At 42.5% G+C, this 21,668-nt stretch overlaps 1 protein-coding gene across 3 annotated transcripts in view; it reads left to right on the plus strand.

Moving 5' to 3' along the window:
- Positions 1 to 15,946: 15,946 nt before the first annotated feature.
- The window catches only part of PPP4R1 (protein phosphatase 4 regulatory subunit 1), a 76,364-nt gene continuing 70,642 nt past the window's right edge, over positions 15,947 to 21,668 (plus strand). For all 3 annotated transcript variants that reach the window (XM_054984635.1, XM_054984636.1, XM_054984637.1), the window contains exons 1-2: positions 15,947 to 16,117; positions 16,661 to 16,705. In XM_054984635.1, coding sequence (XP_054840610.1) covers positions 16,111 to 16,117; positions 16,661 to 16,705 — 52 coding nt within the window. In that variant the 5' untranslated portion in view covers positions 15,947 to 16,110. The remainder of the gene's footprint in view (positions 16,118 to 16,660; positions 16,706 to 21,668) is intronic.

Here is a 21,668-nt window from a genome sequence, read left to right on the forward strand (position 1 = left end):
CACAACTCTACAACTTGGTCTCCCTTGTCTTATTAATAATGAAACAAATATCTCTTTTTTATTTCTGAAATATCACAGTAATGGGCACACAGCCCAGTCCCACCCAGGACTTTCTGGATTCCTGTAAAATGATTAACCCATCCCCCCCACCCCCACCCCATGCTTTGGCCATGGATACCTAGTAAATTAACGCTGAGACGCAAATAACCAGAGCTAATATACTAATGTAAGCCTGATCCTCCAAAAAGTTGCGATAATTTCACCAGTTGTCTCTTTTAATGACATATGTTGATTGGGCGGCTGTTTTTTTCTAACAAGTAGAATAAAGCTTTTTAACAAGTAAAATACTGAGAACTTCAAGAATAAGAACTTGTACAGAAATTGAACAAATAAAAAAACTAAACATCAAATGTCTAGATTATATGACTTGATAAAAAGTACTTTTCCAATATATTTATCTTAAATGGAATAATATGCTGGGCTACACAACTAATGATCAGCTGTGGCGATTTATATTTACACAAGGTTCAACCTTTTTGATCTGTCTACAATTTAAAGAAAATATTTATAAAATGATTCACCAGTGACATCTTATGCCTAAAAGAAATTCTGAGAATGTATAGCTCTCTTTCCAGTAAAGGCTGGTTTTGCAGTACAGATGATGCTGTTTTTCCCATTTCTGGTGGCTTTGTTCCACATACTTCAAAGTTTTGGATAGAATTCATTAAATTTTTAAAAACAGTTTTGCTGTTGACATTCCATTTGTCCCAGAGCTTTTTTGTTGTTGAATAATCTATTGGCTATTGCTTGCCATTTTCATAATATATGACTACATGAAATTACAGCTGCTAGAGTGTCTTTTGCAAAACACTGGAAGGAAGATTTTCAGATAGATATAGAGTGGATAGAGAGAGTGAAAGACATGCTCTTGATTAAATTAAGGGGTAGTAATATCTCTCATTCTGAGGCCTTGTGCAATAACTTTTTTACAAATCTGTGTGGAAATCAACTTGTTTAAGTTATTAATTTAAGTTTGCACTTCACAGTGCAAACTTTATAGTGGATATATGATAGTGTATATTCTTGTTACTGTTGTGAATTGAATAGACATATTCAAAATTTTAAAATCCCTTCTGATTGGGTGGTTTTTTGAAGACTTTCTGTGCTTGACACTGAAGAGAAGATGAGTTGACTGCACAGATTTCTTCTAACATGGGTGTTACCTTTCCCTGTCAGTGCAATGCCTGAAAAACAAGAATGGGGAGAATGTATTGTTTAATAACAAGAATGTATGCATTAATAAAAACCCACCCATACAAGAAGAACAAGAAAGTAAAAACCAATAATTGTTTAAACTTCAGATGCATGATAACACTCAAAATTGTTAGTACAATGCAGCAAATAGGCACAAATATGGAATCAAATCACCCACAAAATGTAATGCAAGTACTAGGACTACCACTTTGAGCACATTCATATTGGAGATTTTGGGGAGTAGATGCTCTGTTGAAGATTGATAGGTTTATTGTTGTAGCCATAGGCCATAATATTCCCACATATACACTAGCAAAAAATTAAGACATATTTACATAAGAGAACAAAACTTAAAAGTTTAAAACTTAGATGGTAAAAGAGATAAATACAAAAACCATGACATGACATGACATGGAATTACAATTTAGCTAAAATTCTTACAGGATTAATAGATACTAACTTCTTCCTTATATTTATATAAAAAGATACAAATAACCACTTTGACAGTAACAAGAGGGAAAACATCAGCCAATTAAAATTTAATACATTCCTCATCTGAGCCAGAAAAAAATTGCAAAAAAAATGATTCAGCAATTTATTACAAATGGATCCATAAAAAGGACAATGTAAAACATAGTGTGTACTACGTCTTCCACCTGATTAAGACCACAAGGACAGAGAAGCTGTTCCACAGGTAATTTTGATATCTGCCCTGTAAGTACTTCGATGGCATAGTTTGAAAGTGAGCACTAGTAAATGCCTTTCTTAATGGAGCATTACAAAGTTAAGTTAAATAACAAGAGATAAATTTGTTTATCTTGAACTGTGGATTACACAAAGAAAATTTAGATTGTTATACTATACCTATGTCCCAAAGGGCATCTTTTTCAAAAAGCCAATTGCGAATTTTGCTTGGTTCCCAAGACATTACAACCTCTAAGGAGGGCAAGGAATATAACTGCTAAATAGGGACAGCAAGTCGGACCACTGATTCCCTTCTTTATAGTGCCAAAAACAGTATTTTACCATATGGTCTTTGGTAATGCTATCTTTTGCCATATTTTAATAATTTCAAGTGGACTCTTGATGTAATAGAAGGTAGTCCAGTGTCTAACCTTAAGTATGCAGTAGGAGTTTCCTGTGGGAGACCAAAGATTTTCCGTAAGAAGTTCTTCTGATTATTTCAAGCTGATCAAGTATTTTCATGTTCCACTCCCAAATTTCAGATGCAAGAGCTAGATGATAACTTTGCCCTGGGGGCTTGGGCTATTAACTGGCCACCCTTTGAACAGAAAATTTTTAAAATACCTCCCAGTGTATGGCGAATAGTCAATAAATTGGCGTTAAGGTGTGTCTGCCAACAATACTATGCCTAAATACTATGCCTAGTGTTATTTAAACTGTTTTAATATAATTTATATTGTAAATGCTTTTATTAAACTGTAATACATCCTGAGCCTTCTTGTGCGGGGAGGGCGGAATATAAATTGAATAAATAAATATTTTTTTTTAGAAAGGGGGGCATTGTTCTATTTCATGAACATTGATAGTCCATCTGTGCTTGGATATGTTTTTGCTGAAAACAACAATTTTAGTTTTATTGTAATTAATTCTGAGTTCTTCTCTGTTACATTAATCAGCCAACATAACAAATATCCTACTGAGCCCAGTTTTCGTGAAAGACATAATTGCCATATCATCTGCATTCATCAGGACTTACGTTCTCTTTCAGCATAACTGATCTGCACAAGTCAAGCCACTTTTGATACTGCAATATATACCCAAGAGGCTATAGTAGGCCTGGAAGGGCAGGACATGCGGCACAAAGGTATATGTCTGTATTAGCTGCTTGCAACCAAATTGGGAGTAAAAACCTCAAAAATAGGGCAGAAACCTAGCAGCGATTGTAGTGCTTAGCAGTGGTACAGTTAACCTAGTAGGGATTACAGTTCCCAATTTCCTCTTGAGCAGTTCTACAGATGCCCTATTATAATTATTCTACTATATAAAAGGCAAGCCATATTGGTGACGACTTTTTATCCTGGCACAGGTGCACTCTGGCCTTGAGGCTGGGAGACCCTCAGAGGCCAGAGTGACAATGGACCTGGTGCGACGATGCAGCCCTCCAGAGGCCGCAAGAAGGCTGCCACGATGATGGAGAAGGCCAGCGCCATGCCGTGCCACTCCCAAGGCCTTGCAGCAGCCGCAAAGGCAACAGGGAGGCCTGGTGCGCTGGAAGTCCTCACAAGGCCCCGCAGAGGGTGTGGTGGTGCGGTCCTCACAAGGCCCCACAATGGCCATAGAGGTGGTAAGGAGAGCCAGTGCAGTGGTGCGGCCCTTACAAGGTTCCACAGTGGCCGCAGAGGCAGCTGGGAGGCCAGACCTGGTGGCAGAAGCCTCAGCAGGCCCTACAATGGCCATGGGGGCGATGGCAGAGCCTGGCCAACAGGCGCAGCCTGGAGAGAGCCAGGAGATGCAGCAGGCCCTGTGGAGGTGGAATCACCCAGAGTAGTGCTGACAAGTTGTCCCAGCCAGGCAGGTGGGGGGTGGTCCCAGCCACCCCCAGCCTGTAGATTAGCTTTAAAAGGCCAAGGAGGAGCAAGGGGCAGGGAAAGACCCCAGAAGGCCTTGGGGAGGACCACAGAACCATCCACCAGGTGAGAGAGGACCACAAGGGAGGCCATAAAAGCAGGCCCCACAGGGTAGCCAGTGAGGAGTACTTGGGAGAGGGGAACCAGAGAAGGAGAAAGAGAATGACAGAGACAAGGGGAAGAGAGGGAGAACCAGCCAACCCACCAGAGGGAGAGTGCGAGGGTGCTGTAAACCCCTCTTTACCCCCAAGTTCTGAAGCTTCATCTGGGTAGGGTTGCCAGGCCCCCTCAACCTCTGGGCGGGGGATGGGGCCTGGCACTTACCTTGGGGGAGAGGGGGTGCACACAGGCACAATGATGTCACTTCAGAAGTGACATCATCACGCAGCCCCTGGGAGCACATCCAGGCTCCGCAGGGGCTCAAAACGGCCCCGATCCGCACTGAAACAGGCCCATTTTTGTGGCACTGCAGAGCACAGGAGTGCTTCAGCGCTCTGCAGCACCTGAAAATGGGCCCATTCTGCCACAGATTGGGCCTGTTTTGAGGTGTTGCGGAGCTCAGGAGCGCTTCTGTGCTCTGCAGCGCCTGAAAACGGGCCCGTTTCAGCACAGATCGGGACTGTTTTTGAGGCCTGTGGCACAGAGTGCTCCACAGCGCCTGAAAACGGGCCCAATCCATGGCAGAACAGGCTTGTTTTCAGGCGCTGCGAAGCGCAGGAACCCTCCTGCGCTCTGCAGCGCCTGAAAACGGGCCTGATTTGCGCCGAAACGGGCCTGTTTTGGGGCTCTGCAGAGCGCAGGAGGACTCCTGTGCTCCGCAGCGCCTGAAAATGAGCCCATTTTGCTGTGGATCGGGCCTGTTTTCAGGTGCTGCAGAGCGCAGGCGCGCTTCCATGCTCTGCAGTGGCCCCGATCTAGGCCAAAGTGGGCCTGATCCCGGTGGCTGCTGCGCACAGGAGCACGTAGCGCTGCAGGGGAGCCTGCAGGGAAGGTGCGCCCCCCCCAGTTAGGTAAGTGGGGGCAGGGTGGGGGAGCAGGGGCGGGGAATCCCCCACCCCTACCGGGGGTCAAGGATCCCTACATCTGGGCAGTGTTCAGCTCTCAGGCCAACCTAGAGTGTGTTCCCCACCTCCGGCTCCAACGAGCACACTGCGGTGTCTGACAACAGCCTAAGCGCTCCTCCCTGTGCCTCACCGGATGGTTGCTCAGAAGGTGGAAGCCAGTAGGCCTTATGTCCAATTAGACCTTGTTATGGCTGCCCTCCCCTCCACAGTACACAGTGCACTGCATTCCAGAGTTTTCTACAGCCCGTTGTATTTTTTCACACAACGGACTTTGTTGCTACTTACCTTACAATATTAGGTTTGTGGATACAGTACTGTTTCTCCAAATGTAATTAAGATGAATAGGAAGTTTTATACAGACTTAATTCTTCTGGAAACCAAAGACTCAGGGGAATGTACAACAAATATTATTTTGAGCAAAAGAAAAAAAAACAAGAATAGCAAATGCCATCTGTTCAATAAAAATCATAAAAATCTGGATGAAACAAGATAAGGGGCAAACATAATGTCAGTCTCCCTGTAAATAAAAACTCATCCAAAGCAAAAAATACAGACATACTTGTGAATTGCAGAGTCTCTGGCTGTTCCAGGAACTGGCATAACCTCTGTTTGTCTGCAATCAAAGAACTGTGGTCTGGGAAACATTTTTGAAGAATTTGTCATTTTTCAATCTGTTTAGATGTCTAGTTGAAACGGAAGAAAAACAAGTTGTACTCTTATTGCCTCCCCCCTCCTTTTTTGATTTGTAAAGGCTTGCCTGATAATGTATCTCTATCTTTAAAGCTTATTTTTTTAAAAAAATCAAAAACTACAAAATATTAAAATCCTAACAAAATAGTAATAGGAACAACAATGATAGTGCACATTCTTTGCATACTGAAGTTCCCAGCTTCAGTCCCTTTCAAAAGGATCTCGGGTAACAAGTAAGAGTAAGAGTAGACAGTAAGAGTAGCCCAGTAAGAGTAGACAATAAAGGAGATATTAATATGGCTGCTACTTTCCCCCTAGTAGTGCATGCTACAGCTGAAAAGAAAGCAGCCACAAGTTTGCCTTTCAGTTAAGCTGAGCATTATAAAAAGTATGAAAAGGGCATTAAATTAACTCCAAAGACCTATTACAAAGTAAACAGGCTTGTATTGTGCATATTGCCAAACAGAGATAACGTTTCTTTTACAGCTAGCCAGTTTGTGGAGTGCCAAAGAGGGTTTTAAAAAAAGAGTATTGCCAGCTCTTACTTCAGAGATGCTTAGTCAACAAAAGTGTTGTAATAAGTGGATTGTGCAGAAGCAAACAAATGACAAACTTTTCCGTAACCACAGTCTAAAAGTAATCCTCCATCTACATCTTGTATGGACTTAGAAAAAATGAAACCTCTTCCTTGGTCATGTATTTTCTTTTCTCCCCTTTTCTTATCTTTTATGCACAGTCCAACTTTCTCACTGAGATTCAAGGTGGATAGTAAAATAGAAGAGTCCAGTAGCTCCTTTAAGACTAACCAACTTTACTGTAGCATATGCTTTCGAGAATTACAGTTCTCTTCATCACATGCATGGAGGGTCCTACAGATATGACAGACCAAGGCTGTAAAGAACTTTGTATGTGATAGCCAGTATCTTGAATTGAGCCTAGTAACTAATAGGTAGCCAGTGGAGTGCTTCAGAATGGGAGTAATATGCATGCTCCTCTGTAAGGATGCCAATCAACTCTTAAATTTTTTTCACTATAAGTAGTAAAAGTTCTTTATTGATAAGCTGTCAGTATCATACACTTATGCCATCTTTGCTGGGAATAACAGTTGCAGGGGCGCATCTACATATATAGGCTTTCTCATCCCGGATAGTTTCAAACCTCCTCCCCCTCCCCAATGATCAGCAAAGTGGAAAAATTCCTACCCCCCCCCCTTTCTCTGTCAGCCAAGCAGGAAAAGAACCAGGGATGATGTAGTAGTCTCCGAGTCCAAGGCCATCTAGGTGCCTCTCCTCAGGGAAGGAGAAAGGACTCAGAGAAGTTCATAGATAACAGTGGGAATGTGTTCCTCCCTGGCATAGTTCCACACCTCAGGTTCAATTGACAATGCAAGTAACATGTGCTCCAACACGTATTCATGACATACAGCATAAGCACACAGTAAGCAGACCAGGTATGACAGGTGAATGCAAGCACCTGATGTCCTCCTACCTTCCAATAACAACCAAGCTTTAGCATTCTGCACCAATTGGAGTCTCTGTGTAAACTTAGAGGGGAGACTTATGCATGGCATGGATCCAGGTAGCCAGATCGAAGGTGATGAAGTAGGGGGCTGTCTTCCAGGCTAGACCGAGTTTATAGGAAGAACTTTTTTGCAGCAGACTTGTTTTTCTAGCAGGCAGTTAAGTTTCATAGTACCCCCCAAAGCCTGTGTCCCATATCAAAACTTTAAATATGGGCTAAGGATTAGGACTCCACTGTCTTGGTACTACAAAGAACTCTGTACATGCTCTGATGAACTTGCTACAATCTAGCTAAAGTGTATTTAGCTGAGTTATACCAACTTTTTTGTTTTTATTTGAGAGACTGTATGTGCGATCATCTGCTCTTCCCTGTGTTTTGTATTTTGTCCCCTGCTCCTTTTGAATCCATCCACCATTTCCTTCCTTTATAATAAAGCTTTCTATAAAGACATTTTTTGGCTTCCTTAGTACAATACATTTATCTGATATATTTATTTGAACCTCTTCTCTACATGCCAAACTGCCTGATATTATCTGTATTAAGGTTAGCACTTCTTAAATGGATGTTACTGAGAATAATGGTATTATTTTCTCTCCCAAATTATTAAAACACTGATTTTGAGGAGTTCTGTTGTCTTGACTAAAAAATAATAATCTTGCAGTATTTCACAAATTCTGGATTTCAGCACAGTATATGGCATTTGGAAGGAACAGAAACTTGTCAAATCTTGATCTCTTTTCACAAGGCCACTGCCCTCCATAAATTTTCTCTGTAACTTACTACTGCCTAGGGAAGTGGATAATGCAAAAAATACCAAACACTTTCTCCTCCTTTATATACAGCTTATGCTAACAAAGGTTAAGCTGTATGAATACACACACCTTAACTACAAAATGCATGCTTAGTTACCAATCGCTACATCTTTTCCATATCAAAAGTCTCCCACAAAGAGGTATACATTCCTTTCTCCTGAAATAACTTGTTATATGTAACAGCGAAACGATTATTTATACAGGGAGTCAAAAATTGCTGTTACTTCTAAAACATTCTCATATAAATGTTTCTACAAATTACAAACACACACTTTGGGAAGACTTACAAGACAGGTTGGTTTCTTGCTAGTTCTTTGCAGTATCTCTAATGCACAAAGGTTTTCATAACTAGAACATTTTATGTATTTATTTATGATAATTATATTCTACCTTTCTCACTGAGACAAGGTTGATTACGCAATATAAGTCAATATGATCAACGTCTGGAACACATCATCAACCATAAGCTGTCATGTAAGGTCAAACTTTCCCCTTCTTTTCCTCACACAGAGGAATCTCAGTCTGGCCCTCTCTGATCATCTTCCAAGCTTAGACTCTGTCCTGACAGCCCCCTTCTTGGTTATCATCTATCTTACTGATGGCAGGAGAACCCAGAAAAAGGACTTCTCTTAATGAAAAGGCACTCCTAATACACTGAATGACTTCCAAAGAATGGAATGGTATTAGTAAATAGGGGCAAGAAGATATGCCCAAGAAATCCAGGGTTCACTATGGGAATGGGAATATTTATTTCTTTACATTATTATAATCCACTGAGACTCAAGGTGGATTACACAGTATAAATCAATACAATCATTATTGGACATCCAATAACAATACGATAGGATTTGCATTGCAGAAATCTGAAAGACAATTGAAACAAACCATAAGCATTAACATGACATGTTAAATGATGCAGAAATAAAATGGCAGAATAATACACACAACAACGGACTGTAGAAACTATATACGGTAGTACAGTGCACAAATATATGAACTTTTAAAGAAACTTCACCACTAGCAATTAGGTAGTTTTTCTCTGATTTTTTTTCTAGTTTTGGTACCAAGGAAAAGCTCACTGCCATAGTAAGATTGTGACTAGACATGGGCATGAACCAAAAAAAATTAATGAACCAGTGGATAGTGGTTCGGTGCAGACGACGATCCCGAATTAGTGAACCGCAACGAACGTCTCCTGTTGCCAAACTGGTTCGTGGTTCATGGAGGCCAAAGTGGAGCACGCTGGTGTTCCCAACGAAACAGCCCTGGCACCAGAGGGAGGGAGGGACTAGAGCCCTAGCCTACCACTTTCACAGACCTGAACAGATCAGGCACTGATTAATAATAATGTGAGCCCTCAGCTGAGGTGCCCACCGAGCTTGGCCCCAGGGCCTAGCAGCAGCCTTGGCACCAGAGGGAAGGAGGGACTAGAGCCCTAGCCCACCACTCCCACAGACCTGACCCAATCAGGCTCTGATCAATAATCAATGTGAGCCCTCAGCCGAGGTGCCCACTGAGCTTGGCCCCAGAGCCAGGCAGCAGCCCTGGAACCAGAGGAGATAGATCCCTATCCCCCAAAGCTAAGCTCAATTGTACTCTCAGTCTCTCTCCCCAAAGGCTAGCAAGTGGCAAGCAAGAGCTCTGTCCCACTCCACTGCTTGCAGAAAGTGAAACCCAGCCTGGGAGACCAAGGCTATTTATAAACATGGGTCCCATTCAGCAACACAGGAGGTCTGTGTTTGGCCGTCAGAGCTGCTCATCAGGGTTTGCAGGGACGAGATTGGAGTGCCCATGGCTACAGAACACCCCCTTCCCCCTCCCTCCCCTGGGTGTCTTCTCCCAACTTGTAACTGCTTTGCAGCTCCGTGGTTGGAAGGAAGCCCTGCTGATCAAGGAAAGCTGGGCTTCCATTCAGGTTTCCAGGGCAACAGAAGGAGGGCAGACAGAGCTCAGGCATTCCCCTGGCTCCGTTGCCAGGGGAATAGATTGCTGGTGCCTGAGTGTCTGGCTTCCCGAACCGCGCCCGAATGCAACAAACCAGGCCTCTCCCAACCGCTGGTTTGTTGGCCGTGGACAATCACGAACCGCCGGGTCATGATCACGTGATCGCCATTTTCGTGGGGTTTTGAGGTTCGTAATGCGGTTCGTGCCCATCTCTAATTGTGACATCTCTCTGCACAGCAACTAACGAGATATATAGCAGCCAATCATTTCTCTTTGCCCTTCTGCTCTATTTCTTGCAAGTGGCTTTTAACATTCAGGAAAAAAGAACTACGAGAGGTAAGTTTGACACCCGACATAAATTTTTTTTCATTATTTTAAAAGATAGTTCTTGTTCTTTCTTGCATCCAGACATCAGACATGTTTCACTCTCTTCTCTGCTTCAAATGTATCCTGTAGCTTATCAAATGGCTCACATGTCTTAATATGCTTGGAAGAAGCTTTCTAAAGACCAGACTTGACTTCTGATAATAATTATGCTTCCAAACATAATGGCTACAGTCCAAACCAGAGTTAAGCCTGAATAAGCCTACTGATCTCATTGAGCTTAAGCACATTATTTATAGCTATATCCACTGTGTGGTATAGTGATTAAAGTGTTAGATAAGAATCTGAAAGATCCAGGTTCAAGTCTCCACTCTGCCATGATGCTCACTAAGTGGCTCTGGGCCAACCACTCTCTGTCAGTCTAACATAATTCACAGGGTTATTTTGAGAATAAAATAGAATTGGGAGAACCATGTACACTGCTTCAAGCTCTCTGGAGGAAGGGCAGCAAAAAATGAACTAAAACAAATAAATAAAGGATGATGAATTTCCAAAACTGTTATCTCACTGAAAATGTGAGAACTTGTTAAATTATTTCTGATAATTATCTGGACTTTGTTACAAGGTTTACTAAGCATTTGAACAAATAATGAATAATGAAGGTACACCTTGATGTAGACCTATTATAGGAAAGCAAGGTTTTTCTTGGGGGGGGGGGCTAATCTCAAGAAACTGAGAATCTTTGGAATGTGTGATATCCTTAAAAAGTTTATGGCAGTCTATGACACGGCATCATATACATTTAACCTATTCCGTATAACCCTCCTCTCTTTTTACTGTGACAAATGATAACAGCAGCTTTGCTTTCTCCTGGGGTATAGGACAATTAACAGTGCATTACACGCTGGTTTGTAGTAGGTCCATTTAATCATCTATATCACAAATCTACCATGAAATATTATTAAACATTGTTAAAGGGAGCTTGCTGTTAATTTAAATATTATGTAAGTATTGAAAATTTTTACAGCGGCTGAATAACGCTCAGTCCAGCTATGGCCTGTTTCAAACTGTACCAATTAATTACCAGCCCTCAGAGCTGTATCCCACACAGCTACCAATAACTTGGTTACTTTCCACGGCTGTGTGTTCTGTTGACATGAGAAATAACCAAGTTACTGGTTCCTTCTAGGGTTGTCAACTCTTGGCTGGGAAATTCCTGGAGATTTGGGGGCAGAGCCTGGGGAGGGGAAGGAATTCAGTAGAGATGTGATTCTATAGAGTCCACCCTCCACAGTTACCATTTTCTTCATGGGAACTGATCTTTGTAGTCTGGAGGTCAGATATAATTCTGAGATAACTGCAAGCCTCATGTGTAGGTTGGCAACTCTAGTTTCTTCCTGATGACCACCTTCATTTTAATGTTTCTGGAACAACATGAAATAGAACTGTGGGATAAGAGGGCAGCCATACTACTCCAATAACATAAGAACTGGTCTTGAATAAATTTTTCAGTTCTAATAACTAGCCAACAAACATCCTGAAGTCAGATTAGCAATGCCACCATTTCACGTCTTTGGGATGAGAGCAACATTTAGCCACTAAATATATTTAAGCTACAGAGATAAGCACTCCTGAAACTTGAGCATGTCATGTCCTTAAATGTGGAGGGGCTACTGCTACCTCTTCCCTCCTGAAATGGTACCTCTGCAGGCCAGATGATTGATTCCAGTTCTACAAAACTGTTAGAACACAACTGATAATCACACTTTTAAATAAAATAAATAAAAATACTACTTTGAGCAGCCTTTTTGCAAAAATATTCCATAACTAAAAGAAAGGTTTAAACTGTATTCCTTCATGGATTAACCCTCTCACATCTGCTTCACAGTCATATGAAACCTGTATGTCTATTTCTTAAGTATAAAATATCCACTTTTTTCCAGCATTCTCTTTTCAAACTACTGAATCTATATACTGATTCATTAACTACCACACAATATACAGGGGGGAAATTCCATTTTTACCTATGTATTCATCTCTGGACCCAGCTTCCTATAATTGATATTTCATCTAGGTCAGACCAAATACTTTGAAGATACTGGGAAACATTACAGCTACAAAGGCAGTCACTTATCCATGTTGTTTTGTGAGGACTGTTCCGCCTTTAAATCATGTCATGTTTAATTGCTGCTAATTATAAACCAATGTTTGACTAGGCAATCATGTACCAAAAATGTCATCCCTAGATTTGTCTAGGGTGCTTTCCTGCCACCTGTGAAAAAACAGTGCGATGTGCTTGTAAATCATACTGCTGAATCAAATGTAAATTGTTTTCTGCATTCACATATCTATGGGACCACTTCTCTCCCTCTGTTCCATCATGGCAGCTACGTTCATCTGAACAGGGCCTTCTGCTGGTGCCACCTTGCACATGGGCAAAATCAACAGCTGCCCATACACATGCAGTCTCTGTGGTGGACCCCATCTCATGGAAAAGCCTACCTGAAGATGTCAGGAAAGTTCCCACTCACCTGGCTTTCTGCAAACTATGCAAAACTGAATTACTCAAGATGACTTTTTTTACTCTTGTAAGGAAGTGATCTCAAAGACATCTATCAGTAAAGGGATAGGGAAGGACCATAGACCTTACAATTATTGCTGTAGGTATGATAGACTATAGACTCTATTACTATTGCTCTAAGCATGATCCTACTGGGTAGCTCCTATGTTGTTTAATATGTTAGTCTTAGAATTGCCTATGCTCTTTTTCAATATTTCAGGTCCGAGTTGGATTTCTGCTGGGTTTAAATCTTTGCAAATTTGCATGCATATACCCTATTATGTGTTTATTAAAATGTCTTTGAAAGGGACTGTACTGACTCACACTGTATAATTCGCCTTGAGTCTCAGGGCGAAGCTACAAGTGACGAATGACATTTGAACAGCAAGTGTATTTCTCCCTGTTCACTTGCCCTCCACTCAATCCACTTGCTGTCCAAGTGTCATTCGTCACTTGTAGCTTGGCCCTCAGTGAGAAAGGTGAACTATAAATAATACAAAGAAAAATCATATTTCAGTTTTCCTGTATTTTACAATATACCTGCATATTTGGTCTTACAGAACATGAAAAAGTAGCTTGTTCTGATAGAAGATCACTTTTGCATCAAAAAGAATGGCCAAAGATAGCAGGAAGAAGGCTATAAGGATAGACCAAGTTGTACAGGAAATACTAGTAATGATAAACACTTCTCAAGGGATTTGTTGCCATCACGAGTGAAAATAACTTAGTAACTTGCTTTTTTTAACTAGTACTTTCTCTTTAAGAAGGCTCAATGCAGAAGATAGGAAGTAAGACTTCAGAGCTACTGTATACAGGCCCATTCCCCTTTACTTTTGCACCTGGTTGCCATGTGATTTTGTAAGGTTTTAATGGTTCCATTTCATGATGATGCATTTTGGAAAATACAATCAACTTCTGGCAACTGTAATTTCCATTTTTTTTTAAAGTAGAGGTAGAGATTAGGTGCTAAGTAGATCAGCTCTTCACAATAAGCTCACAATATAGAAAGCCTAACAGTAAGCATAGACTTTAACAGGTGACACCATTCTTGATGGAGTATGTAGGTATATAAAAACAGGCATATTGTCCGCATGTTTCTGTTTCTTAGGGCTGGGGGGAAGGAGGAGGCAAGCTCCAGCCTGCACCATAGACATGTTTTAAGGGCTACCTTTAAGTATATTGCCACCCCAAACAGTTAATGCTGTGTATTATAACAATTTATATATACTGTCCTTCAGGATGACTTAACACCCACTCAGAGCAGTTTACAAACTATGTTATCATTATCCCCACAACAATCACCCTGTGAGGTGGGTAGGGCTGAGAGAGCTCCTAGAAGCTGTGACTGACCCAAGGTCACCTAGCTGGTTACAAGTAGAGGAGTGGGGAATCAAACCAGTTCTCTAGATTAGAGTCCTGTGCTCTTAACCACTACACCAAACTGGCTTATAAGAGTAGGCTAAGTAACATTGGTGCTAGCAGCACTGCAGAGATTTGGCTCAGACCCATGTAGCAGTAGCACAGGTCTTGGAGGTGACAATGGGTGCAAGAGGTTGCCTCCTCCTGTGTTGCTTGTGGCCAGGAGCCAGAGGCACTTGCCTTGGACCTGGCAGGTGGCAACAAGAGGTGGTCACACCATGTCCTCCTGCTGAGCCTCTTTTCTGACTGTCTCGTCCTTTCATTTGCCAGTTCCACACAGGAATTAGATACCACTGGAACATCATAGGATCAAATGTGCTGAATCTTCTGTCACTCTTTGTACTGATATACCACCCTCAAGCATATTAATCAAGGACTGTACTTAGAATATTATGCAAGCAGAAATGTTATCTGATTACTATATAAATTATTAATCACATCACTTAACTATGTAACAAAATATAGTAGTGACTATAGAACATTGTCTTTATGCTAATTGTTTTCCTTGCATTACTTGAGAAGACCTGGATTTTATAAAGTGCATTTGGAGTTCACATACATTATTTCAGTAGCTCAGAAGGAGGCCTGTGGCTCAACTAGTTGAACTGATGGAAGACATGAAACCTGAATGGGATTTACCAGTTTGTATTCTTAGCCACTGTGCTATAACAATTCTTTATGTGAAAACAGAGACTCTTCTCAAATCCCATCAGTTCAGAAAACCAAACAAAAAAGTACGTGCCAATCTCTTGCTGATATCTGATTAACCATATTATGAAATCAATCCAAATCTTGCATCTTGAACACAGAAATCTACATTGTGTCCAAAAAGTGATTTAGATTGTGAACTTAGATGTTTCTGCACAAAAAAGTTTTACAATATACATATATATTCATAGTCACAAAATGAAGCATGCATGTCAACAAATACCACCCTTGTTGCAAAATGACACCATCTCTGGAAGTCTTTATAGAATGACATCACAATGATCCATTCTCTGCTGTGTGTCAGACTTTCAAGGGACCGGTTGGCATCCTAAACCAATAGTTTGGCTACAATTCAAATAGTGAGTTCGGTTTTGGAGATTCCTCAACTGTTGTATTATTTTTAAGCAGACCAAGTATAAAGGAAAGTAGAATGTGATGAACAGCAGCTGCAGTAATCCTCGGGGCTGAAGGCTAAATATGAATGAAGGCCAGTGAAAGGGGAAAGAACGTCAGGTAGTGAGGGGAGCGAAGAATGCAATGACTGAGGTATAAAAGAAGAAAAAGAAATAACCATTAGAGGAAACTGCTAGTAGAAAATCAGATCTGGTAAAGCGCCACAGCCAAGTGCCTGAACCTGAAAGCAGCAAAGCAGCCTAGAAACAGCACCAGAGCCTGCCATAGTGCGGTGCACAAAAACGGGAAGTGCCCGAGTCCAGTCTAGAAACTGCGGTGGGCCCGAAGCAGGCAGAGCAGCAGGATCGGGAGAAATCCAGCAGTAAGTTGGGAGGGGAACAAGGGAAGCGCGCTCGTCGTGGGTCTGGCAGCACTAGCAGCCGATGCTGCTCTCGTCTCTCCGGCTGGGCAGAGCAGCCGGGCCAAGCGGTTCCTCTGGGCGGGCTGTGCCCGACAGAGGCGGCTTGTGAGTCAGCGGGAGGAAGAGGGCAAAGCGGAGCAGATCCGCAGCCTCCCGTGCGTCAACCTCACTCCCTTCCCTCCCTGGCGGAGGCGGGGGCAGCCTTCCTGCGAGAGTGTCCAGCCCAGACCCCTCCCTCTCGGGCTGCTCGCGCGGTGCGAGGCTCTCCTGGGGACGCCCGGAAACGCCGCCTGGGCCCAAAGGCCGCAACTGCCACCCGGGCCGATTCCTTCCCCTTAAACCTCCTTTTCCGACTCCCGCTGCAGGTTCAATGTAGCCCCCGGAATCGGGCGGGGAGGTTTACAGAAACATGGCGGGTAGGTAGCGCCTCCCTTCCGCCCCCTACCCCGTCCCAATCTAGCGCGAGAGTCACCTCAGGACCCCCCTCCGCCGGCTCGAAGCGCCTTGGCGAGCCACTCGCCACCTAGCAGAGCCCCCGCTTTCGAAAAACAGCCCTCGGGCCTTTGACTCTGGCGTGTACAAGTGCGGGAAACTACGGTGAAGGAGTCTGGCGTGAAGAGGGTTTGTTGTTACTGGTGCCGATCGCTGGCCAGGAGCAAACCGAGCCTCAGTTTGGCGGTAGGACGGGCTTGTGGGATTTGTTGCCAGATGGAGGCGTCCCCTTTCCCTCCCCCCCCCCTCCAGCATGAATGTGAGGAGGGGGCTGTAGGATGCTGCAAGCGCGTGTGTTTACGTGCTGGAGGAGGAGAGCACGGCAGCGTAAGGTGCTCTTATGGTTTTCAAAAGGGAGAGCTGAAGGGGCTTAAGGAGGGGCAGGGTCAGACCGACCCGGGGCTTCGATAGAGAACTCCTCCGGCTACAGTTCACATCGTCGGTCTCTCTTTTCCCCCCGCCTGTAGATCTGTCGCTGCTCCAGGAAGACCTGCAGGAGGAGATAGACGGATGTAAGTAGTGCCAGCGGCTTTCCTTTTCTTCTGTCTCCAAGGAGGGTGTGGAGTGGGGGCTCGGAGGGGCAGGGGCGGTCCCATTTCACTCCCACCCGGAAACTCCGAGTATCCCGCGTCCGGAATGAAATGTGGAAATGCAACCCGTCCCTCCGCGGCGGCGTTTCCTTTCATAAAATACAGCGGGGTGGGGAGAGAGACGGGCTGAGCGCGCGCGCACACGTATGCCCAGCTCTTGTTTGGATTTGCTTCACTGAATAAATGGCTTGATAGCGTGGAGGCGCAAATTGCATTGTGGGAGGAAGCAGCCATGCTCAGCTGTCCTTGCTCGTTTTCTCACATACAGACATTTAAGTGTATGGTTTGCAAAGGGTTGTGTTTTTCAGGAAAAAAGTTTTTGGTCTTATTTTCTTACGTTTACGTGCCTGGAGAGCAGGAAGTGGAAATGGGGAAAGCCATGAGTTGGATGGGTTGGTTGTACTGTTATTCTCATCATGTGGTACTTTTTAAGCAGAAGAGGCCAGTAGTAATATCTAATAGAATTTTCTGTATTATTGTTTATAACATACTGATTGTGTCATGTAGGAATGGAGCCCTTTTCAGAATTCTGTTACCTTTTGGACAGGCTGCTGAAGTTAGAAAATTATTTAGATAAAAAACTAATAAGAGTGGTAATGTCTAATATGGACGTAGCATTAGATATTAATATTATTTTGAATAAATGCAATAGTGGGTCTGCAACTAAGCAACAGGTTTGTGTGGTTTTCTGGAACTGCTAATACAATGCAGTGGCAATGGGGCTTCCATGTGGCATTCCACATTTTTCTTGATCCCTGTAGCAACTGTTTCCCCATTCCACCAGTTTCCCTGTTTCACCTGAGCGCTTTTTCAGGGTTTTCTTAAAAAATGGCAATTCGCTTACTGTTATAACAATCTGTATATCAGATTCTTTGGATTCCCCATTTTCAATTTTTAAAAGTATTTAGATCGTTTTGTTGCCAAATTAAAACAGAACCCTTAGGTAATAATGGGGAATGGCTGCTGGGCAAGAGCAGGAAAACCTGGACTTTGCTGTCCGTATGAGCACTGTCCTGAATTTCCCAAAACATTGCAGCATAGCAGGTTTGTGAAATATAGAAAGATGTAGAAAACCTGGAAACTCCATAGAACCACCATAGTTCTGTGGGGAAGTAGAGAACAGCCTGCTTTCCAATAGCATCCAAGCCTGGGCAAACAGCTCATATATAAACTGTATAAGGCTTCAACATTCAAACCATGGTGCTCTGTTAGTTAAAGGTCTTGGGTAGCTTGGCTGTGAGTTCTAACTAAGACTTTGGAGATCTGCTGTCTTTTAGAATGGATAACATAAGGGTGGATAAATTGTATGGCATTAAATAAAAGTGTTGATGTCCATTTAAGCATTCATGTGAAGCTCACCTATGTAATTCAGTGTATTTTTTCTAGTTACTAATAATGTACATGTGGTTTAGGCTTTTTATTTAAAAAACAGCAAATGCTGTGCTAGGTAGTCTATACAGGCTTCTATGTTTGCATCACATATTCTTTGAACTCTGATATAAAAGGTATTCTGAGGAATAAGGATCTCTGTGATATAAAAGGTATTGCTAAGGCTCCTGAATGATGTAAAAACTGTCCCTTATGCTATTGGCTCACATTGGTCCCCACATCCTGTTACTTTTTCCTTAAGTTCCCAGTCTGCATATGTGTAAGTTTAACTTTTAACTTTTGGATTTGAACAACTTCATCATACAGAATTTCTCTTGTGAGGCTCTAAATCTTTCTAGTCAGTGAGGATGACATGAGAGGAAAGCTTAACTTCTGTTGTAAGCTGTGCTGTAGCATTCATTGCTATGCAGCTGTATACAAATTAATATTCATTCGGCTGTTTTCTTCTCTTTTAATGTCCCCAAGAAGCAGTGCTTGTAATATGAGTCCTCGTGCCTTTAATTCCTTGATGGTTAAGATTACAGTGGGAAAGTTTTGTCAAAAAAGAGTACCTTTCAATGAGCAATAGGAGTGTTTAGATTCTATATTAGCTTCATTTCCTGTAGAAGTCCTTTTTTGTGCCAAAGTTCTGCATCTGAGAACACTTCGTTTCTTGTTCTCACATGTTTCCTCCTGAACTTTGTACCCTGTGTATTCATGGAGTAGTGCAGCTGTCTTGTCCCTTCATAGAAGGAAATGAGTTATCAAAAGATCTGATTTTTACCAATAGCTTTGAGGATTGAGATGAACTGGCTATAAACGACATGTTGACAGACCTACAAACTGAATTCCTTGTGAAAAGCTAATGTCTAAGGCTACCATATATCTTATTTTAGGTACTAGCTCATTGTTCTTTCAGTGACAAACTTAAAATACAGTAAGCTATGGTGATCTAGTTTATGATAACTTCTTAAATGCTTGACTGAAAGCAAAGGCTTCAAGTTCTTATATAAACTGTTAGCAACACAGGTAATATTTTAATTATAGCAGTGGAGGAGGAAGCCAGTGATTTGTGATTTTCCTAGATTTCTCGTATAAAGTCCAGCATTTTGTTTTAAGTTCTCTACTTAGGACTTCACTGTTAACTGCTTGTAAGTTTTATAAGCAGCTAAAATGCTTATATTGCTCTAGAAGAAAAATGACCAGTTATGTAATTCTAGCTAGGTGAACCTCTTAAATATAATTGTTTCTTTTTAAGAAAAATGACTTGCTCAGTGGTTGAGTCTGGGAGCAGAAAAGATATTTTTACCTTACAGTAATAAATGAGAAAGGAGGAATTTAAACATGACACATCTGCTGTCTAAATATTTTCCCTCAAGAGAATTTAGAACCATATTCTGGTAAGGTTTTGTAGTTGTTTCTGTATAGAACTTAACAGTTCTTCAAGCTTGTCTTGCTTGCTAGATGCTCCCACCTTGAAGATTTATTTTTATAAAAATCACAGGGAAATAGATTGAAACTGTAGAAAAAAGAATGGATTGTTATGAGGAAGTTACGGAATAAGGGAGTAATGAACACAGGCAATTAAATTTATTTTAGTATTCTAAAAATGTCATTTAATATGGCCACTTGTGGAACAGGAAGCATTGTGTCCATTTGAGTTGTCTGAAACAGTCTTTTAGGCTGAAGCAGTGCTAAAGGAAATTTGCATCTATATAGCATTCTTTTGAACTGTGTGTGTCAGTTCACACTGATACACTGGTCTCCCTTGCTCCAGAATGAACAACTGTTTTCTTGGCATTCCTGGTGCTTCAAATTGGTACCCTTTGCTTGCTCCCCAGAAAGGAAATTATAAATACCCATCAGCAAGCAGCAGAAAGAGCAGAAATTGTACCACGGTCCATAGCTCCCTATCAAACATCCAGGAGTCATGGAGGGGTATGCTGTTGATGCCCCATGACAGACAGATTGGGATAGCCAGTCAGGTCATGGTAATGCACCCATCACTCCCTCATGTGAGAGTGCTGCTGCCAATATGTGGGGAATATACTAAGGGTGGGAAGAACCACCCTCTCATGGAAGGAGTTCCATGGTATGACTGGTAGAGGCTTTGGAGTGAACATACCCCAGGAAGTTGTGCAGATGTGTATTTTGAGTTCCGACCTGCGGCTAAGTTCTATTTTACGACTTGTGCATGCACATACTGGGAAGGATATGTGGCTGCTTCAGCAACAGCATTCATGTGCATCTGTAGCTCGCTCAATAGAGCAAACCCTGATGAAATACTCTGGATTCCTTCTTGTGGGGTTCAGGGACATCCCTACCCTCAGTAGCTCCCTTTTCAATCATGCCTTCTTCTGCTCTGTTTTGGGTTGGCACAGCCTCAGAACTGGAGAAAGGAATAGAGGAAAGGGAAACCTTACACACTTGGGTGCAATTTTCTAACCACTTAACAGATTGGTTGGTGTACGCACAAGGCGCAGCATTAGGCATCCCCCAGCAGTCTTGTCTTTGACAACAGTCATATTGAGAATGCAAAGAGAGGCATAGCACGTGGAAAGGCAGGGTATAGTATATGCTAGGCTCATGATTCAAATCCAAAAGACAGGTTTAACAGAGTAGGACGCACAGCTGAGATTTTTCCCTGTCAAACAGAATAGTGTGAAACAGGCTGCTCATACTGATTGGCTGCTCAACCTGCAATTCCACGCACTGTCTCTGTACTGTACTAGAGAGTATTCCTGTTCACACGTTGGACGACATCCTCGGCCCCCTTCTGGTGTGAGCTGTATGCCAAAGACAGCTGCAGGTTGGAATAAGCAGGGGAAGGAGGGACTGAGCCTAATCTATTGTTTCCCCAATCAAACAGAAACATGGCTCTAGAGGTCTCCACACATTTAGTGAATAGCATCCAGATACACTGAAGGCAATTCTGTTAAATGGGGTTGTCAGCCTTCTTCTTCTAGCAAAGCTCCTGTGTCTTTGCAAGCTATGGTGACAACCTGTAGTTACAGGTAGACCTGGTTCGTTTACTGTGTGCCATGAGAGGGACAACTGGGCTTGTCAAACAATTGTCTATTAAGTAGCTTGCAGTGGTGCAGGAACTAGGCTAGAAAAAGACAGATGGCAACTCCATTGCAGAGTAACTAGATGCATGCTTTGCTGTTGGTCATATCATAGCTCCATTAGATGGTTGGCACTGGTATCCTTCCTAGCTTCTCTTTCCCATGGATAGCTGCCTCTCTCTGCATTCTCCAGAGACTCCCAAAGGCTATACTGAGTAATGTTCTACAGTTATAGCAAAGAGCAAGTAGGATTCTGGCAGGGTTCTCATGCAGCCTTTCTAGGGGAGGGGTCCTATAGGGTGGGCAGTTGATGTTGGAGGATATGATGTAACTGCTGGACTGACACTTTATCCATCTATTGTGGGGAGTAACTCTGGGACTGTGTCTGCATGTTTTGCTGGGGCTGCTCCATGGTGGTCAGATACTTCCAAGGCAATAGGCTTTATAAGTAT

This window comes from Eublepharis macularius, chromosome 7, assembly GCF_028583425.1.
Source record: "Eublepharis macularius isolate TG4126 chromosome 7, MPM_Emac_v1.0, whole genome shotgun sequence".
NCBI lineage: Eukaryota > Metazoa > Chordata > Lepidosauria > Squamata > Eublepharidae > Eublepharis > Eublepharis macularius.